This window comes from Sciurus vulgaris, assembly GCF_902686455.1.
Source record: "Sciurus vulgaris genome assembly, chromosome: 2".
NCBI classification, from domain to species: domain Eukaryota; kingdom Metazoa; phylum Chordata; class Mammalia; order Rodentia; family Sciuridae; genus Sciurus; species Sciurus vulgaris.
In genome coordinates this window covers 114,227,220-114,248,601 of record NC_136462.1, presented here as the reverse complement: position 1 = coordinate 114,248,601, position 21,382 = coordinate 114,227,220, and the positions used below count along the sequence as shown (strand labels likewise).

Genomic DNA, 21,382 nt, shown 5'->3' with positions numbered 1-21,382 from the left:
ATTGCTTGAAATTGATCTATTTAAATTGTGTATGCCCTCCTTGTTCAGTTTAGGTAATTCATATGTCTTTAGAAACCTGTTGATGTCTTCAAGATTTTCTGTTTTGTTGGAGTATAGATTTTAAAAATAGCTTCTAATTATGTTTTGTATTTTACTCATGTCTGTAGTGATATTTCCTTGTTCATTCTGAATTTTAGTAATATGATTTTTCTCTCTCCTTCTCTTTGTTAGTGTGGCTAAGGGTTTATCAATTTTGTTTATTTTTTCAAAGAACCAACTATTTATTTTGTTAATTTTTTCTATTGTTTCTTTTGTTTCAATTTCATTGATTTCAGCTCTGATTTTAACTATTTCCTGTCTTCTACTGCTTTTGGTGTTGCTCTGTTCTTCTTTTTTCTAGAGCTTTGAGCTGTAGTGTTGTCGTTTATTTGTTGATTTTTACTTCTTTTGTTGAATGCGCCCCATGAAATAAATCTTCCTCTAAGTACTGCTTTCATAGTGTCCCAGAGATTTTGATATGATGTATCTTTGTTCTCGTTTACTTCTAAGAATTTTTTTATTTCCCTCCTGATGTCTTCTGATATCCATTCATCATATAATATCATATTATTTAATCTCCAGGTGTTGGAGTAGTTTCTGTTTTTTATTCTGTCATTTATTTCTAATTTCAATCCATTATGATCTGATAGAATACAAGGTAGTATCTCTATCTTCTTGTATTTGCTAACGTTAGCTTTATGGCATAAAATATGATCTGTTTTAGAGAAGGATCCATGTGCTGCTGAGAAGAAAGTGTATTCGCTCTTTGTTAGATGGTATATTCTATATATGTCTGTTAAGTCTAAATTATTGATTGTGTTAGGGGATCTATGTTTTCTTTATTCAATTTTTGTTTGGAAGATCTGTCCAGTGGTGAGAGAGGTGTGTTAAAATCACCTAGTATTATTGTGTTGTGGTCTGTTTGATTTCTGGAATTGAGAAGGATTTGTTTGACATATATGGATGAGCCACTATTTGGGGCATAGACATTTATGATTGTTATTCTTGCTGATTGATGCTTCCCTTAAGCAGTATGAAATGTCCTTCTTTATCCCTTCTGACTAACTTTGACTTGAAGTCCACATTATCTGATATGAGGATGGATACTCTGGCTTTTTTGCTATGTACATGTGCATCGTGTATTTTTCCCATTCTTTCACCTTTAGTCTGTGGGTATCTCTTTCTATGAGATGAGTCTCTTGCAGGCTCATATTGTTGGATCTTTCTTTTTAATCCAATCTGCTACTCTATGTCTTTTGATTGATGAGTTCAGGCCATTAACATTCAGGGTTATTATTGAGATATGATTTGTATTCCCAGTCATTTGGCTCATTTTTGATTTTTGACATGACTTGGTTTCTTCTTTATTTGGCTATTCCTTTAGGCTAGTTCCTCCCTTTGCTGATTTGCATCATTATGTTTCATCTCTTCCTCATGGAATATTTTGCTGAGAATGTTCTGTAATGCCGGCTTTCTTTTTGTAAATTCTTTTAGCTTTTGTTTATCATGGAATGATTTTATTTCATTGTCAAATCTGAAGGTAAGTTTTGCTGGGTATAAGATTCTTGGTTGGCATCCATTTTCTTTCAGGGCTTGATAAATGTTGTTCCAGGCCCTTCTAGCTTTTTGGGTCTGGATTGAAAAATCTGCTGATACCCGTATTGGTTTTCCCCTGAATGTAATTTGATTCTTTTCTCTCACAGCCTTTAAAATTCTGTCTTTATTTTGTATGTTAGGTATTCTCATAATAATGTGCCTTCGTGTGGGTCTTTTGTAATTTTGTATATTTGGGGTCCTGTAAGCCTCTGGTACTTGATTTTACATTTCATTCTTCAGATTTGGGAAATTTCCTGATATTATTTCATTGAATAGATTGTTCATTCCTTTGGTTTGTTTCTCTGTGCCTTCCTCAATCCCAATAATTCTTAAATTTGGCCTTTTCATGATATCCCATAATTCTTGTAGATTCTGTTCATGATTTCTTACCATCTTCTCTATTTGGTCACTTCGTTTTCAAGATTAAATATTTTGTCTTCAATGTCTGCGGTTCTGTCTTCCAGGTGTTCTAGTCTATTGGTTATGCTTTCTGTGGAGTTTTTAATTTGGTTTATTGTTTCCTTAATTTCAAGGATTTCTGGTTTTTTTTTTTTTTTTTTTCAGTATCTCTCTTTATTGAAATGATCTGTTGCTTCCCGTATTTGCTCTTTTAACTGCTGATTGGTGTGATCATTTAATGCCTGAATTTGCTCTTTTATCTCATCATTCAGTGCCTGCATTTGCTCTTTCATCTCTTCATTTGCTTCCCTGATCATTTTAATTATGTACATTCTGAACTCCCTTTCTAACATTTCTTCTGCTATGCTGTCAGTGGGTTTTACTGATACAGTATCTAGGTTTGTTTGGGACATTTTCTTCCCTTGTTTTCTCAATATTGGTCAGATATCAGTGGGACTCTGAGATATTGCAGATTTCCTCTGTTAGCTTATAGTGTCCCTGTAGATTTCCAGTATACCACCTCCTAGCCTTCAGTAGCCTGAAGTCTTGGAGGAGCTTGATAATGCTGTGCTCCCAAAGAAAGCTGCCGCTGGGTCTGGGGGTGGGGGCTGGCTGTGCGCAGAAAGCCTCTCACTGGGTGGGCCTGCTCCGAGCAGCTGCCTGTGGACTGGGCCTGCCGCGGGAGGGATCCTAGCTATTCACAGAAGGGTAGCTTGGCTGCTTGGGGAAGTCTCTCGCTGCCTGGCCCTGCTCTGAGAAGCTGCCCACTGTCTAGCCCTGCCGCCCGGGCCAAGTTTTGCCCAGTGGGAGAGACTCATCCAGCGGCTCTGAGTTGGTTCGGGTCTCTCAATACCTCCCCTTCTTGAATCCTGAGTTCTGGAGCGACAGGAGATGCAGTCACCCTCAAGTGTGCCATCTTGGAGTCTCTCTCTCCGCCATCTTGGAGTCTTTCCAACAAATCATATTGAGGGACATTGTACTAAATAATTGACCACGACTCTTCAAAAGTGTCAGAGTCATAAAAGACAACAGAAGACTAAGGAACAAACTAGAGAGAGAGATGAGATTTGACAGTTAAACTCTGTAAAGGATCCAGGAACAGGGGAAGTATATGAATGGAGAAAATGGATGACATCTGAATAAAGTTAGTGGTTTAGTTACCAGCATTGAATCAATATTAACTGTATGATATTTATACTTGTAACATGGTTCTGTAAGAGGTTAACACTTGAGTAAAGTGGCTGAAAGGCTTGGGGGAACTTTGTACTATTTTTGCAATTTTTTTTTGGTGGGGGGTACTGGGGATTAAACCCAAGGGTGCTCTACCACTGACCTACATCCCTAGCCCTTTTTATTTTGAGACAGGGTCTTGCTATGTTCCCCAGGCTGGCCTTGAACTTCTGATCCTCCTGCCTCAACCTCATGAGTCATAGGTGTGCACCACTGTGCCTGGCTTTGGCAACTTCTTTGTAACAGTAAAATAATTTCAAATTTAAAAATAAATAAAGACCAAACCAAACTAACAAAAACAAAACTCTTCCTCAACTTTGCATCTCCTTTCTTATCTCTTTGCTAAACCTATTTTCATTCCTCACGTCCCATTACTTCTCCCTTTCATTTTTTTATTTTTTATTTGTTCTTTTTAGTTCCCATTACTTGTCAACTCTCAACTAGCTTGCCCCCACTAAACCACTAAAACAGCTTTGTGTGGAGGACACCAGTGACCTTATGCCACTTCTTGGTGGCATTCGGTCTTATAGACAGTTCCTCACTGAAATAGAATCTTGCCTTGACCCACCCAACACAGCATCTCCTGGTTTTCTTCTTATCTGGTTATTCCTCCTCTTTCTTTGGTAGATTATCCTCCTTTACCCAGCCTTCATCAGTGTTCCATTTAAACTTCTCCTGCGTATCTGTTTTTAAGCACAAAGTGTTTCTGTCTGTATCCACAGATTAATTACCATGTGTACACAGGTAAATTATGATTTTTTTTCATCTTCAGCCCTATATACCAGCTGCCTACATGACACATCCATTGAACTAAAGCCAACTAATCAACTAAAAGGCATTTTTTAAAACATTTTTTTAGTTGTAGATGGACACAACTTTATTGATTTTCATGTGGTGCTGAGGATCAAACCCAGTGCCTCACACGTGCAAGGCAAGTGCTCTACCACTGAGCCACAACCTCAACTTCTAAAATGCATTTTTATCACCAAAATATATGGCATTGTGATGCAAAGAATTTTAATTTGTCATCTTTGTCTTCAAGGAGTTTGCAGCCCAAATATATAGAGGCAGGACTTATAATGGTCAAAGCCATGGGCTTTGAAGCCCTACATAGCTATTCAAATCACAGCTCTACTTCTAGTAGTGAGATGACCTTGAGTAAATTACTTAACCTCTTAGCCTTAGTTTCTTCTTCTGTAAAATAGGGATAACAAGTCTTTTCTCATAGGGCTGTTTCAAAAATGAAGTGGACTCATGTAAGTTAAAGCACTCGGTGGTACAGGCACCAAGTATCTCTCTGGTCCTGTGCAGTGTGTCTAACAGTAGTGGGGGAGAAGTGCTGCAGTACAGAGTGGCATATGCAGGTGCTGCAGTAGCTCTGTAAATAGTGTTAAAAACAGATTTCTGATTAAGGAGACCCAGGAACTGGGATGGTCAGGGAAGACACTTGAGAGGTTGTGGGCCAGGAATGTGAATGGATCGAACTGTTGACTAAAAACAAACTTTGATTACAAAAAGTAATGTACTAGGGTAGAATAGTAAAGGATCTGTAGTAAGAAAATAAGAATTTAAATCAGCTCTGCTTCTGACTAGCTAGCTGCAATTTAGGTGAGTTCATTTTTGAATATGGGTTTTATCATCTATAAGTTGTGGATGATGATATCCTAATCAGCTTATATCATCATTGTCAGTAAATGTGAAAATACTTGTTGTAAAGTATGGCATTAATTTTATTTGTTGTTGATTCAGTGTGCCTTATTGAATCTGGGATGGCCTTCAGAATTGAAATCACCTATGTGTCAATTCATGTACTAGCTGTGACCTAGATAGCAAGTTACTTCAGCTCTTGATCTCTGATTTTCTTGTCCCTGAAATGGGGGTAGTATCCCTTCCTCATTATAATGTTGTAAGGATACAAGAAGTTGCTGTTCATTTAGGGGGCCATCTAGTAGCCAAGCAGGGTGAGGCACTATGAATTGTAAAACTGGCACACAGTGCCACTCAGTCATTGGCAACATTCATGAAGACCAGCATTAACTGCCTCAGGATTCTGTGTGTTGAGCACATGTATAACTAACATGTGACAAATCCTTATTTCAGATCCCATGTTAGATCTGGATATTCAAGAATTAGCCAGTCTTACTACTGGAGGAGGAGATTTGGAGAATTTTGAAAGACTATTTTCAAAGTTAAAGGAAATGAAAGGTAATCTGCTCAATTGTCTAATATATTCCCATATTGATGTTCATCTATTTTATGTAATAGGATTTTATTTTGTAACTGCTGGATTGGATTACAAGGTCTGGTCTCAGCTGTCTTCAGAAAGTTAATCACTGTGGCAACTCCGCCATTCTCCGTTAGTAAAATTTCCTGGGGAAAATTGTCCTTTCTTCGTTCTTTTGCCTCTTACTTTCCCTTCTCCTGCTGCTCTGTTTCTTTCAGTGTGTCCCATTAACATGGCATCTGTAAGATCCCCACCAGTTTACTCACATCATTCCCATCTGGAAAATTTGGAAGACTTAAACTTCCTAATAACTGTAACAACTACACCATAAACATGTCTTTGAAACCCATCTCCCATCTTCTACCGTTAGAACATCCATACACTCCAGATTCTCCTATGCTGTTAGACAAATTTCTTAAGATATATTTTCCCCCTAGACAAGGCTGCGACGCTTCCTCATGAACAAAGAAAGTTGCATGCAGAAAAGGTGAGACAATCAGTCAGGTATTTATTGGTACCTGCAAAAGATTCGGTGCTATTAATAATTATATATATCACACTTCTGTATTTCTGAGGGGTCTTATGATGAGCTTTTCATTGGATATTAACATAACTAGTTTTAAGTACTTATATTATAGTAATACAGTTACTGAAGTCAAAGTAAGATTTTTCAAATGTATGTTGAGTGACATGAACTGTATTGAGACTTTGAATGTTTGCCTTCCGAACTGCTGGACTGGAAAACTCTTAGTTGTTTTGCTTTGTTATTACCAATGCGACACATGTTCTCTGTAGGAAACTTATGTTGGTGGTGGTATTTCTACATGAATGTGCCATAATTTATTTATCCAGCTCCTTTTTGGACATTCAGGCCAATAGTATGTATTTTTTTTTTTTTTTTGCCTTTATACATAATAAAACTGTGCATATCCTTTGTATACACATCACCTTTACCTACAAATCTGATCGTATCCTTAGCATAAATTCCTAGATGTGGAAGTCCTAAGGCAAAGGGTGCTCCAGGATTTTGATGTATGTTGCCAGAGGGCTGGAAGGCAAAGTGTAGAACTTTAGGTTCCAGTCACTTCAAGGCATGACATGAAATGAGCTGGAATTGAGCTATTGCCTGAAATTTGTTGCGTGCATCTCTCCACAGGTGGCCAAAGCTTTCTGGATGGCAATTGGGGGAGACAGAGATGAAATTGAAGGCCTGTCTTCTGATGAAGAACACTAAATTATCCCCACTAGGTTTGACTAAAGATGCTAGCTTTCTACCTGAGATATTTTCCTGCTCAACCTAGTAATATTTTGCTGTAATTCCCATTATTGTGTTGGCCTCCTGACTTGTTTTTAGTCCCTTTAATTTTAGTTGCTAGTAGGGAGTTCAGGAGAACTCTTTTCTTCTTCAGTGTTTGGGAAAGAGGAGTACAATAACAATAATGAATGAGGATCTCTCAGATACACATTTTTGTTCTAGGAATGGAGGTAGAATGAATCTCAGAGGACTGTAATTTGTCCAAGTTAAAGAAGAAAAGCACCCAGCCATGCCTAACCAGGCTTTTCTGTAGCATTCCCTGCATTTACACTTCCTTGCTAGAGGTTGGGGGCATGTGCCATTTTCCCCACTCAAGGAATTTGCAGATCTGAGCTATGAAGCTTTTGCAGGGGAGAAAAGTGGCACCTCCAGGTTGGATTAGTGCTATGGAATGCAAGAGGTGTTGTCAAAGTCAGTGGCCCACAGGTTTATCTCTAATTAAAAAGGTGCTCTGGGCATTTCGTTTGAGGCAGTGTCTGAGCTTACGCTGCAGAGTATTGAAAAAAAAGTTTGTGGACTATAAGGAATGAGACAAAGGTTCCCAACTCCGATGAGGATAGGACAGACCCAACACTGAGCTGTTCTGGGGGTGGGGAGGTAAGAGAGAGACCCTCGTGGAATTCAAATGGGGCTATGGAAACTATGCTTATTATGAGATTGTCGTGTTGGCAGTATGAGGACACTTCTGTCTTATGTTCTCCCTGCTACTTAGATGCCAGGGCTGTGCTGTCAACACTTTAAACCTTCAAAACAAGGCAAGCATCCCCTTCTTTCTGTTTAAAAGCCAAAAAGACATCACTGCCAAAGTCGCAATGCCAGTGGTGGGTGAGGCTGTGAAGCATCAGGCTTGCATTCCTGAGCACCGTGTTTCACTCTTAGGCTCGATGGCTCCTCTGTACACTTCCAGGGCTACAGTCCTGAGGGAATGCCCTTGTTCTTTATTCTGATTCATTCAAACGTGACGTGGATCACTGCAGGAAAGTCTGAAAGACAAAGGGGAAAGTATAGCAAATAAAAGTTCTAAGCACTGTAGAACTCCAAACAGCTGGCACAAAGAAGGGAATGTTGCAGGGACCAGGCTGGAGCGATCATGGGGGGAGACCTCTCAGTGACTGGAGAGTTCAGGAAGAGGTATCCAGGGAATAATAAGAGGAGATCTTGCTTAGGAGCTTTTTTTTTTTTTTTTTTTTTTTTCAACTGTTCTGAAAGTCTTTGAGTCTGTGGTTCACCACCATCCCATCAGTGGGACTGATATTTCTATGGGGTGACTGTGCTTCTTTGAGTTGACTGCATTAACCGTTAAGGATGTAAACGAAGTTGGCTCTGTGGTTGCCAAAAATGTGGAATACATTTTTCTTAAAACATGGAAGATTTTAGAAAATATGTTAAGTGAAAATATGTTAAGCCACATGGTGAGGGGGAAACAGACTAGAAAAAGCTGTGAACTTGATTTTGTGGATTAAACAAAGCCAGGTAATTAAAATGATTTATTTATAAAATGCTAATGTATGTTATTATGACTTGTTTTTCAGTGGGTGGTGTGAGTGGGGAAAGCCTTCCATCCTTCGTTGGGTTAGACATGTGTGGTAAAGAGTCTTAAGAGTTCATCAAGCTCATTATTTTGGAGCACACTGTGCCTATGTATAATGTCTACTTATGCTTTTCAGACCTCAGCTCTCTGGGCATATCGGCCCCTTCTAGGGGACACAAGGGATAAAGCTATCTAGTGGTATCTACTAATGACTCATGTTTAGAAGAGTGATGATGAGCTAACAGTGTAGTCACAACTGCCGTCTTGCTAAAATGACCTCTGCGTGCCACCAGAAGTTACAGACTTCCAGCTGGGATTTCAGAGGAGAGATTGGGCTTTTTCCCCTAAATATTTTTCCATTTGTGTGTAACAGTGCTTGGCACATAGTACGTCCTTAATTTTAGTTGGAAGGTATGGTTCATGTTTGGTGAATATGATCACAAGTTTGAAAATCCAAGAGTGTTGGAACTAGGTAGAGACAAGAATAAACTTTTCTTTTCCCCAAGAAAATCATGTGTTATGTAATAATTTTAGAGTGATGAAGACATAAGATATTTTTATAATTTTAAAATATGCTATCCTGCCAGAACATGAGAAGATTGACAGAACCAGTTTGCTTGCTCTCTATTTATAGAACTTGGCCACATCTAATTCAGAGAAGCAAGAGAATCAGGGAAGCTAGACTTAGATGGCTGAGTAATATGGGATGTGGTTCAAGGACCATGAGGCCATTCTGCAAACTACTTATAACATGAAATGTGATACATGGTTAATTTCATGTTCCCATTGTGGAGAGGTGGGGATAAACATTTTTGCCATGGCTCATCAGATTCCTTTAACCTTGGCTAATCTCTTAACAATGGCCATTGAGAGAGCACATGAAGTGCCCCTTGCCCTGCCTTGGCCTGCTGTGGAAAACAGTCTTAGGAGAGTCACTGTTCAAGGGTAAGATGAGAGAGAGAGCTCTGTGAACTATTCTGAGCTCGAAGGTTTGCTGATGCAAAGCTAAATTTAGCAAACATGTGTCTAGTGGGGTCAGGGGTTCTGATCCATTAAATGTTCTGATTGATGGAGACAGTTTCAGTGAATGCTCTGATGAGTTGGAATTTACCTTCACCTCTGCCCCATTTACAAAAGACAATTTAGCTATAGCATTGTGTCATTACATACCAATCAGAGGACTATAGGTAGAGAAAGTAAAAATAATCTGGTCAAGTGTACTGTCATTGCACAAGCTTGGTTTGAAAACAACACCCTATTAACTTTCCCATAATTTGTATGTCTCATAAAAGTAAAATGCTGAATATGCAGGGCAGAATTCTAGTGTTTGATTTGGATTCCACTTGGTATTAGCATGGTGATCCATCCTTGCACCTTTGGCATCTAAGTTCCTGTTGAAAGGGTCTTAAGAATTCTCTTTAAGTTTTATATTTTTGGCATTACCTGTGTTTGTTACGAACATCACAAGTCTTGCTCTTCCTGTAGACATCCTTACTTGGATAAGTTCTTCTAGTATTAGAAGTATCTTGTTTGATTTTAAATTGTTCTTCAGATTTGCAGAATGAAGAATTAACAAAAAAGGCAATAGCAATAATTTGCACCTTTTCTTAGAGCAGAGTCCCATTCTAGCTCCATAGTGATTTACAGTTCTCCTTTGTTTCCTTTTGTAGAAGTTTTGACTCAAACCTGGCCCTAACGTTTACTACTGCATCTTTGGAACATGGGTTTGGAGGTGGAGGGAGCAAAGAAAAGTTTTCTTCTGAAACTCTTTTGTGTTGATAGGCCAAACACTCCCTCCTCACAACTACAAATCTGAAAGGCAAAAGCAGATCACATGAAGCTGTTCATGCTCAGTTGCTAAGGAGGAAGCCTCCCTGCTTCACTCTTATGGAAGAGGTGGCCAATCATTGCCTCTGCCCTTTATGTTATCAACCACGTGGCTTTACTGTTACAAAAAAAAAAAAAAAGAAAAAAAAAAAAGTGGGCTAAGTAAGGCCTGGGGTATGTACTTTATGGAAACAGCAGTGTAGTTTGGAAGACAGAAGATTCTTTTAATCTGAAGTTCAAGGGCATGGTCTGTACCAATTGTGCCTCCCCAGGAAATTCTCAGGAAGTCATTAATGCCTGATGGATAACTAAACTACAGGTAGTACAGTTAGTTGCCCTTGAACTTATTCCTTCTACCCTGGTGAGGGCTGAAATAAGGATTCAGGGCCTAGCCAACCCTGTGAACCTTGCTGGTACCAAACTCAGAGTCAGGCATGAAAGAAGATACAGACTTGAGTAAAGGTGCAATTTCTCTTGTCCAGGAGGTCAGTCTAATTCAGTGGAGTAGGGTCAAGGAAGACAACTTCACGAGGACAGAGTACCAGGCAGAAAGTAAAAAGTGCCATTACCTTTACCACCCTTAATTGCTGTGGGAAGGAGTGCAGAGTGGAGCAGGCAGAGCACAGAGTATATCTTCAAGCAGCGGTTCTCAAACATTAGCCCAGGTCAGGATCATCTACATGGCCTCTACATGGCCCCACCCCAGGGTTTCTGGTTCATTTGGTCTGGGGTGGGGCCTGAGAATTTGCATTTCTAATATCTTAAGTGATACTGATGCTGCTGGTGCTGGGACACACTTTGAAAATGACTGACTTAGGGAAAATTATGCTTGAATTGAGCTAAAAGGATACAAAAATTGGGGCAGATAGGCTAAGTGGAAGCAGCAAAATTCTTAGGGTAGGTTTGTCATGAACGAAGATGTGGAAGAGGCATGTCGGAAAAACCCAGGTAGTCCAGTTAGAGAACTGTGGGAAACCCTACCTACTACGTTCTGGACCTGCCTGAGATGACCAGGGAGCCAAATGTTTTTGAACAGAGGAGGCATTCAACCATAATTTTAGGAATATCTGGCACAGTCTTGTCACTATCTGCCTAATTAATTAGCTGTGTTGAGGATTCTGAGGGTGAAACTCGACCTAGCATTGTGATTAGTAGTTTTTGCCATGAAAGAGATACAAAGAATGGTGATAATTTTGTCACACAGTTGCTAACTCTGGATCAGAGGGAGACCAAATTTTGGAATAGCTGTAATAAAAGATAATCACGGGGACTGGAGTTGTGGCCTAGTGGTACAGTGTTTGCCTTGCATGTGTGAGGCACTGGGTTCGATTCTCAGAACTGCATATAAATGAATAAATAAAGATTGTGTTGGTCTACAACTAAAAATTTTTTCTAAAAAAAAGTAATCACGAACCATATTTTGGTGATATTTCTATTATAATAGAATGGCAGAATAGAAACAGATAAAAAAGATATTCCTAAGGTAGAATGCACTAAATATGGCACTGGTTGATTCATTTGTTCAGCAAAGTATTTACCCCAAAGATGCTGGGACTCCAGGAGTAAAACGTAAACCCTGCTCTCAAGAAACTCCCAGCTTACACACAAATAGCACAAGTGGAAGAGACTTTGGTAATACTCATGAAAGGCTTCCTGGAGGAGATGTTTGAAAGGCATCACAAAGTGTTAGAGTTAGCAGGCTGTACGGGTGGTGTGTACCAAAAGCTCGAGGAGCAAGGGCAGAGGCTAGGGAAGAGAGGAAAGAACATGAGCAGTCATGGAGAGGAGGTGGCACAGAAGAACCATGAGTTGCTGGGCTGTAGGGATAAGGCAGCGAGTGATAAGAGCTGGACAGGAACAGAGGAGGAAGGCCACATGTTCCACGGTAAAGACCCCAGGTTGTGCTGTGGACTGGGGATGTGAGGCACTACTGGGGGCACTACTGGGGGCAGTGTTCTAATTTGGATATGAACTCTGCCCCGAATACCCATGAGTTAAGGCTTGGTCCCCAGCTCATGGCAATTGGGAAGTGGCAGAGCGTTTAAGAGGTGGGGTCTAATGGAAGTTAGGTCATTCACTGGATGCCTCCCCTTGCGGGGGATATTGAGGTCTTGGCCCCTTTCTCTCTTTGCTTTGAGGCCACAGTGAGGTAAACACCTCTTCATGCCCCACACTTCTGCTGTGACATACTCTACCACAGCCCAGAGCAACAGGACCAAGCAACCATGGGCTGCAAACCTCTGAAATGTGAGTCAGAATAAGCCCTTTCCCTTATTAAGTTCACTGTCTTAGGTATTTTGTTACAGTAACAGAAAGCTAACACAGGCAGTGTGAATTCATAGGAACGCAGGCTGGAAGCCACAAGACCAGTTAGGAAGCTAGCACCGCTGTCCAGGTGCTGAAGGGCTTGCTGTAGAGTGGAGGGAGTGGAGCAGAGTGGAGGGATTGGGGAAGCAAGACCAAGTGGGAGGTGGGAGCAAGGGAGCCAGAGACAAAAGTGACTTCTTTCAATACAGGCTGGGTAAATGGTTGTGCCAAAAATGGGGGTGAAGTCCAGGGGATAGAGGTGGTTTAACAAAGGAAATGATTTGCATTTGAGGTACGTTTGTCACTTGTACATGTCGGTAGCCAGCAGGTTGTTGGACATGAGTCTGAAGCTTTGGATTGATGTTGGATCTGTGGGTACTGATTCAGGACTGATTAGCAGCGGTTTATGTGGCTTGAAATCATAAGGGCCAGTGAGCATATTCAGGGAGAAGGGTCAGGAGCACATGCAGTGGTCTGGAACACCAGACGAAAGAGCCGGCAGAGACATGCTGGCCTAAGAGAGTAGATTTTGAGAGGGCCAAGGAGAACTGGGAAGTTTGGGGCCAGGGTTTTCCAAGGAGGTTTGCTCAGCCAGCGCAGCCTTAGCAAGGAGGGTGGATAAGAAGCATGTCAAGCTGTGAGGACCTGGAGAAGGGGAGGGGAGGGCCTGAGAACTGGGAGGCAGGCAGGGAGTGGCGCGGGCCCTGAGGAAGTGGTTCCATTTGGGGATGCCTGTTTCGGGTCACATCTAACAAGCTGTTGGAATTCATGTTCATATGGCTGAGCGGGAGGTGCCAATTTGAGAGAAATGTACATTTCATAAAACCTTGGAGAAGGCCTTTAGGGGGCGGGAGGTGGGATAATCCCAAGGCAGGCGTTCCACGCAGCTCACAGAGGCCAAGTCTGCAGGCCCCTCGGTGCTCTTGCTGTGCAGTGGCCTTCCTCCTGGTGAAGGAGTTAGACTCGGGTGAAGTCTTTGGGACTGCGGCAGAAGAGGTCACACTGAAGCATGATTTGGCTCCATGTCTTCCTCTGCCCCCCAAATTCTGCTAATTCAAACTTATATTTAGACAAGGAAGAGATTTCGAAGTCTTTTTCCTTGGGAGTTTAGAATTCAAAACGCATTGTCACAGGAGCTAAGTTAGTTGAACTAGAAAGTTTGGAAAACAGTTACTTGTGAATATAAACTACCTGTGTCGGGGGAAGATGAGTCTGGCAGCATTTAAGACAGTGACAGTATGGAAGAGGCAGAGTGGGGAGGAAGAGCAGAAGCATGGGGAGCAGGGCTGGAGGTGGTGGCTTCAGTCGCTGCCCGGGGCCCTCAGGAACAAGGGGATTAATGCAGATGCATAACTGCAGAGAGCATTGCGGGACTTAGCAGCGTTTAGACGTGGGAAGCCATGAGACATGCCACTTGAGAAAGTCTTGACCCTTATGCCGATGACTCAGGGCCTCCTGCCGTCTCTGAAGCACTGGCAGGCCCTGGTGGTGCCCTGGGTGAGAGAATGAGGGCAACGGGATTACCTGAGGATTATGGCAGAGAGGGTGTCCTGACACATTGGTCAAAGTACCTCTGGGCTTTCAGACACTTCCCTCTGATTGCCCTGGATGCTGAGACCCCCAGGACCTCACTGTGTTCTGTTAAGTCTTCTCTCCACCCAGAGACAGCAGCAAGAATCAGACTGAGCTCCTGGCCTAGGAGCTTTTCAATGAAAAGTTTATTAGAAGGGCACTTACAAGAGGAAGGGAGGAGGAATGGACACGGGTCTTTAACAACAGGGGTACAATGCTTAGAACAGGTGCTCTGCTTTTAAGATACAAAACTTAGAAAAATCTAAAACACTATAAATAGGTACATGCTTTTTACAAAGATATTGAAAGGTCTGGCTGAATGGTGAAGGTAATCAACATCCTCCACATTCTCGTCTTTGCCCCCAACACACACAACACGAGTCCAAAACAGCCCGCTGGTGGTTGCAGCAGTGTAGGCCTCCTGGATAAAGGTGGCTCCCTCTCTGGGTGCATCTTCACCCCAGGAAGGTGGGGGCCCTGGATTTAATTCAGAGCTGCCTGATTTTACAGCTGCCACCTGTGTGGCCAGCCTGGCTTGGTGTTTCTAGATACCGAGCCAAAAACGCCACTATACCTCTCGAGGCAACAACATTCAGAACTGGCTGTACCCAACTCTTCTAGCCACCGACCTTGGGAGGAGAGGCCTTTGCAACTGTCTTAAAAAATTAAATAGTTATCTGTCTGAATGGTTTTAAGAAATTATTACATAAATATAAAAACACCAGAATGCTAGAGTATCCCTTACTTCTGCATTAAAAAAACAAAAATCAGTTACAGAATCTCTGAGAATTTCTCACTCCAATTTACCCGAGAGGTGAGTTTCTTTTCTACGACAGCTGTGTTTCTGAAGGAGGTGCCTGTGTACCAAGTCGTCCCGCTGACTGACACCTCCCATCAGGGTGCTACATTGTCATGGTGACCCACATTCTCTTGAGTGTGTTTTCTGCATTCCATCCACTCAAGAAGTGGCCGCTGCTCCTTAAGAGGGGGATTGACATTGTATAAAGACTGTTACTTGAAGGGGTCCTCTGAGGGAACGTTGGTGCCACAAAAAGAAAAAATGGCACAACCTAGCTGTACTAAGGGTTTCTTCTAGTAAAAATGAGACCCCTGGACATTCTCGGGAAATACCTAACTGCCCACTCAAAGCCCCACTGTAGGAAACAGGGTCCAGAGATAAGCTTGTGCTATCTCTAGCTGCTTGTGGCCCCCTTGGTAAACAGTCCTGTGAGCAGCCTTCAGATTCCTTTCCCAGCCTTTCCTTTTAAGGACTAGAGGACACAATCATGAAGCCTCAGAAATGGCAGCTCAGGGCTAAGAATGAAGTCGGATGTTTGCCTTCCCCCTGGACAACTATGTCCGTGCACAACTTGCACAGAACTACCTAAAGAAAACCTTCTGTGGTTTGAGTAAAAGCATTTAGCCCTGGACTAGGTCCAGACTCTAGGAAGCCAAGGGGAGATGGAGAAAAACAAAACAAACTAAGCACACAATATGTGCTACAGCTCATTTCAATACATTAACAATGATTTAAAAAAATAATCATGGTCAATAAAAAAAATACAACAGATCACATCAGGACAATGGGAAAGTCTGCCAGCAGCATTGCCCTCATGTGTGTTCTTCCCAAGAGTCAGAGTCCCTGCTCCTGACTCTAGGCTTGTCGTAGGTGTCAGGTCTTCTACAGCCTGCCAAGAAGGTGGCCAGCCGAGATGATGTGCCAGCACAGGCCTGTAATCCAAACCGGCTGGGGCAGCTACCTGCGTATGCACGGGAGGATCTGTTACTAAATTAAGTTGGGAAGCAGGGGTGAGTGGGGGAGGAAAGGTACTAAAAGCCAGCTCCTTGAGAGCGCTGAGGACATGGGGGGGTGGGGGCAGCACACGTGGTCATGTTGCCTGAGCAAACTACACTTAAAACTGCTGTCCAGCAGCCTTTGCCACACCTAGAACTGCCCTGGTTTCCTCTTGCCCCTTTCAGCTGTCCTTTAAGGAAAGTTTTAAAATGTATAACTGTCATTCATATAAGATTTAAAACTAAGAAACTAGTTTTGTGGCTTAAAAAGGACACTAACATTACACATGCCCAAAGGACCTATCTGCGTTCCAGGATGGGAAAGGCGCCATTCCCTAACCTCTAAGAAAGACCAAATTTATTTTCACCGATGCCAAAGGTAGGTCTGCCTACATTTCCTCATATAGCCTCTGGTGGTCTATTAAGGAAAAGGGCCAAAGAAGCAGCCTTTGGAAAAAACATAAAACTCAAACTTCATGCCAACTAGAAGCAGCCATCAGATGTGAGCATTCAGGGTTCTAAGACACTCCCCAAAATGCAGCCAGTTATGACCAGCACATCATCAAAATTGTGCTACACCTGAAGCTGTCCCCAAGCACCTGGAGGACAACTGTGCCACAGGAAGCTCTTATGTAACAGGTGAGGAGTGCGAGCCTCGGAAACCACTGCCTGCGGCTTGCCAGAGAGGGCCAGTGATCGCTCCAGCAGGAGCCAAAATGGAATATTCCTGCCTCAGAGCTCTGAGCTGACCAGGAGCACGTAGGCACACACGGGAGGCTCAGCAGGCCTCTTGTGCATAAGAAGCAGTCCATGGACTGCCTTCAGCCAAGCACAGACTCCATACCCACAGCATGTGCACCTCTCAGAGGAAGTGAAGGGGTTTGTATTGTCTCGGTTCTGTGTCAACACCCTTGTGGGAAGACTCACAGATCAGGCAAAGTGTTCCGTCTCTTGCTGTGTCTTCAGGAGGCTTAGGGGCAGCTCTCCTAAATGGGAATCTCAAGACCACAGCTGCAAGGGCACAGGATCCTGCAGGTGAGATGCCGGGAAGTTCCCAACATCTTCATTGAGCGTCAGGAATTTTATCACATTTGTGGTTTGTATCCTGCCAAAAGTATCCACTTTCTTCCCTTCACCTAGAATAAGACAGGACTTCCATAGGAAATCCCCCCCCTTTTTTTTCCTGGTATAAATTCATGCAAAGATGTGGATAAGTCATCTCATACAAAATCAGCAGCAAAGAATATAAAGTACCAATTGCAGGTGGCAATCCTGTGTCTGCTGTATTCTGCAGAAGGCCAGTAAAAGAACCAGGTCCGTTTTTCTCTTTCCAGTTGAAATGATTTACACTAGTTTTCTCCCTACTTGCCCCTGGGTGCCGTACTTAACACACGGCATCGCTGCTGTGGTTGTCACCGAGGGTCCTCTGCCGTGAGCTACATAACCTCACATCCCCGGGCGAAGATGACAGATCTCTTTGCACCAAGCCTGCAATTTTCAAAAGCATATAAAAAAAATTTAATAGCCCTTTTCATTTGCCTATGTTAGCCTGAGATTTTTCCCTTCTGGTGAATTTACTTCTGTTAATTGCAGCTTCCAAAAGCGCTGGCAGGTGTCTCAACAGAACTTGGAAAAAGCTTCACCTTGGGGGAGAAGTAGTTGCTGGGTCCCAGTCTGCTTTCCCAGTCAGTATGCCTACCCAGGAACTTTTTTTTTAATATAAAACAAACATTTAAAAGAACATAGGAGAAAGTTGGTTTAATTAATGCAACTGACTACATAAACCAACATATCTGAGTGCATCGGAATATGGCGTGAGACGACCCGGGGTGCACTTGCTGTAGTGCTGCCTCACACCCCAACTGCCCTTCGCTTCATGTGAACACTTAAGTCACTCAAATCTCTTTGAGATTAATGTGATAATAGAAACTATACGTTGCATACGCACTGAGCCTCAGCAGATCCTTCCAACTTTTCCAAGTGAGGAAGGACAAAGAAGAGTTTTTAAAGAAGAGGTGGCTGTCGTCCACTTTTCCCACAGTCCCAGGAACACATTCTGCCGGACACGCTTGCTCACACCAAGCAGTATGTTCTGAGAGGGGGGCCACCAGACAAGCCCCTCCCTACCTGCAGTCAGCTCCTCAGGTGCCAGCCTGGTGGGGTGCAGCTGGGAATGCTCAATCCAAGAGGCTCTTTCCAAAGTGCCAGAGAGCTAGAACACCCTTGCACGATGAATTCCACGCCAAGCTGAGGGCAGAGGAGCTTTCCTGTTGGACTGTGACATCCCACATCTCATTTTAAAAAGGAAGTGGCTGTGGGGAGGGGCAGGTGGTGAAACTACCTTGTTGGCACAAGCCACGGGAGCAGAAGCCATTTCTTGCCCTTCAAACAGGCCAAGGGCATATGTCTCAGCAGATATAACAGTTCACAGAATCCATCTCTAGGTTTGCTTCTGTGCTTTGGAAAACAGGTTGGTGCCACCTTGGTTGAGGGAGATTTTCTTCCTTGATGGGAATGGGTTGAGTAGAGTTCTGATTTTCTCTTTTCTCCTCCATGGCCATTTTCCCCAAGCCCGCCCTCCCCCACCCTCCCTCTTCACACCCAAGGTCTCTAAGACACGCTGGAACAGCGGATGCTGGGGGAGCCCATCTGGGTGAGGACCTTGTCAAGCCACTGCAAAGGCCCATTCAGGTGCAGCTCAATCCAGCAGGGGGTGCTGGTCACTGTCTGTCTCCTGCAGAAACAGGAAAGGGATGGGGGACTTTTTTAGTCCACAAGGACACAGGTACAAGTCAGAACACCTTTTTCTGCTTTGGTGACAGTTTTCTTTCCAAAGCCAGGGATACATCCTGCCCTGCTAGATGCTGTCCTGGAAGAGGTACCAATAACTTGCTAAAACTATCACGCTAAACAACTCTGGCCAGGGAGGACTTTGAGTAACTCAGATTCTTTTGAGGGGGAAGAGGAGGGCCTTAAAGAGTTACACACGTAAGGTTACTTCCAGGGTACCCTAGAGGCCCACCAGTTACTGTGACAAGCCCCTACTAGAGGATCTCCAGCCCGAGCAGAGGTCCCCTGGCTCCCGTCTATACCACTGGGCACCTGCAGCTCCCTGTCTCCAGACCAGGGCCCAGCCCCAACAGGCGGCAGTGACGTGTGTCTGTCTGATGCAGGGGTGTTTTGTATGAAGCGCCGACAGAGTCCACATGCCTTCAGTTCCCAATGTGCTGATATAATTCCCATCTATGGCCTTATTTTGGAAAATCTTACGAGTAGAGCTAGCCATGAAACAATTACTGGAAAAAACCAAGGCACACCACACGTTTCTTTTCCCCAAAGCACTTTGTCTAAATTCAAGCTGGCGGATGACGCAGCTCACAGGCGAAGTCCCAAAGGCCTCTGCTGAGCAGAGGCTATCTGCTGAGGCTGGAGTTACGGGTGCCAGCTGGAGGTGAGAGGACTGGGTCCTGCTTTCGGCCTCCTCACAGACACGGGCTGAAACCTTACTCTCCTTGGCCCATGAGGCAGGAGGACAAAGCTGTTCTGGGAAGGGGCCGCGCCCGTCCATTTGGCTGCAGTTGTACTGCCAGGCGGCAGTGACGCAGTGGGCCGCACAGGACTGGGTGTGCTGGCAGAACGTCCTGCACAGTGATACAGTGCCCCTAGGGAAAGGCTTCCGCCACCACAGAGCCTCTTCCAGCACGAAGAGCTGGGGGACCATAGTGCCACCGCACCTCAGGTCCACTAGCCTGAGGGCCACCCCCTTGCTTGTTGGGCTTCACCTGAGACAGGCCTGCTGACCTAGCCCTGGGGTGTCCGCCTGGTGGAGGGTGCATGAGTGTGGTCCCTGGATGAGGGGCTAGGTATAAGAAAAGACAGTGGACTTGCCCTGGCACTTTTCCGTTTGGGTCCATCTTTAAGTATTTCCCTTTCCCACTAAAAATGTTAATTTTCTGACCTTTCACTCTTATTCCCTAAGTGATCTACGCTAGGGCTGAAAGGTTGGCTAAAACATTTCTCCAACGGACCTCTGGGCCTGGGCTGATCTCTCTGGTCTTCATAACATGGCCGTGAGTCCTCCCAAGCGCTGACAACCTCGCCCACTTGATTGTTCCCTGGATTTCAGAAAGACTCCAGGGATGAAGGTGCTGTGTTCCCTGGCACTCTGGGGCAGACACAGAACAGCAGCTAAAATACGGTAACTGGAGGAGGAGATTTTACAGAGCAGAACCCTCTAATGAGAATCTGACTTTCCATAAGTCATGCTCATCGGGATTTCATTATAAACGGTGGCCCAGAGCCAGCACTGAAATGGGTTTGGCTAGGGTGCAGAATGACTGCAAAACAAAATAGACTCCAAACATCTGGAAAAATGAAGAGAAGGGGAGAGTGACTTGCAAGGCGCTGGCTCCAGCTGACATGCGGCACCTCTGCGTCTGCGTGGGTGCGGGGGTGGGGTATGGGGGGCACAGCCTTGCCAGTCAGGAAACTCCTGCCCGGTGTGGGGGAAGAAGGGACTGGATTCCCAAGAGACCCAACCCAGAATGGTCTGAGGGATTCGGTAAAGAGTAGGTAGACCTGTTAATCAGTGCCATGTTTAGGCCCATGTCTAGAATTCTTTTAATATTTTTTTAGTTATAGGTGGATACAATATCTTGATTTGTTAGTTTTATGTGGCGCTGAGGATCAAACCCAGTGCCTCACACATGCAAGGCAAGCGCTCTACCACTGAGCTTCGTACAGCCCCAGCCCTAGAATTCTTTAAAAAAAATAATAATAATGTTCATGCAAAGTAAACTCTGTTCCTTTATAAGCACGCGAAGCTCCTCCCTCCTTCCTTTCCTTCCTTGATTCCGATTTTTAATCGCCTAGATGCTCAGGGTTACCAGGGTCCCTGAGTTCAGAGAGGGAGCCACAGAGGTGGGGGGACCCTTGGGTGAAGGAAACTACCTGCCCCAAGGACTGAGGATGAGCAGCCCGAACACAGCCCGAGACTTAGCTTCCCACTGATTAAGTGACTTCAGGCAAGTCACTTGTCCTCCCTAGGCCTTAGTGCCCTCAATCTGTAAAACAGGATGATGCCTGTGTGTGCACGCAGGATTGGGGTGAGGACAAGATGGGACATGTCTGTTGACAACACTTGAGAATCCGCTCAGTGTGCGGCGAGGGCTGTTCTTCTCTTCCTGGTTGTCTAGGAATGATTTTGCCCTCCCACCTGCCAGGCTGTGGCCTCCCTGATCTGTGGTCTCTGCTGGGGCGTGACATCTGGTCTTGCTCATCTCCAAGGAGCCTCTGCTCTGCTGTCTGGAGTTGGGTCCCCACTGACCTGTACTCTGCTCCCCAGCCTTTGACGAAGCTCATGCGGATGGTGCACATTCGAGTCAACTGGTAGACAGCCTCGAAGCCCTGATTGACAGACTGAGCCAAGAGGGCTGCGAACTCCTGGTTGTTGAAGATCTTCAGGTTGCATCCTGCCAAAAACGACAGTGCTACTGGGAACAGAAGCCTTTACACGTCGGTTGCTCCCCGCCTGGCTAAAGCAAGCCCT

General features: G+C 44.1%; 2 protein-coding genes across 6 annotated transcripts in view; one reads left to right on the top strand and one right to left on the bottom strand.

Annotated features, from left to right (window-relative positions):
- The window catches only part of AAGAB (alpha and gamma adaptin binding protein), a 66,908-nt gene extending 58,600 nt beyond the window's left edge, over nucleotides 1-8,308 (top strand). Inside the window, exons 8-10 of one of the 2 annotated variants that reach the window (XM_079129594.1) lie at nucleotides 5,365-5,469; nucleotides 5,926-5,975; nucleotides 6,645-8,308. In XM_079129594.1, coding sequence (XP_078985720.1) covers nucleotides 5,365-5,469; nucleotides 5,926-5,975; nucleotides 6,645-6,722 — 233 coding nt within the window. In that variant the 3' untranslated portion in view covers nucleotides 6,723-8,308. The remainder of the gene's footprint in view (nucleotides 1-5,364; nucleotides 5,470-5,925; nucleotides 5,976-6,644) is intronic. The other variant, XM_079129595.1, reaches the window with a different exon arrangement.
- Nucleotides 8,309-14,145: 5,837 nt separating this feature from the next.
- SMAD3 (SMAD family member 3) overlaps nucleotides 14,146-21,382 on the bottom strand; it is a 108,210-nt gene continuing 100,973 nt past the window's right edge. For all 4 annotated transcript variants that reach the window (XM_079129573.1, XM_079129576.1, XM_079129575.1 and 1 more), the window contains 2 exons: nucleotides 21,161-21,305; nucleotides 14,146-18,568 (listed from right to left, as the gene is read on the bottom strand). In XM_079129573.1, the coding sequence (XP_078985699.1) occupies nucleotides 18,445-18,568; nucleotides 21,161-21,305 (269 nt within the window). In that variant the 3' untranslated portion in view covers nucleotides 14,146-18,444. The remainder of the gene's footprint in view (nucleotides 18,569-21,160; nucleotides 21,306-21,382) is intronic.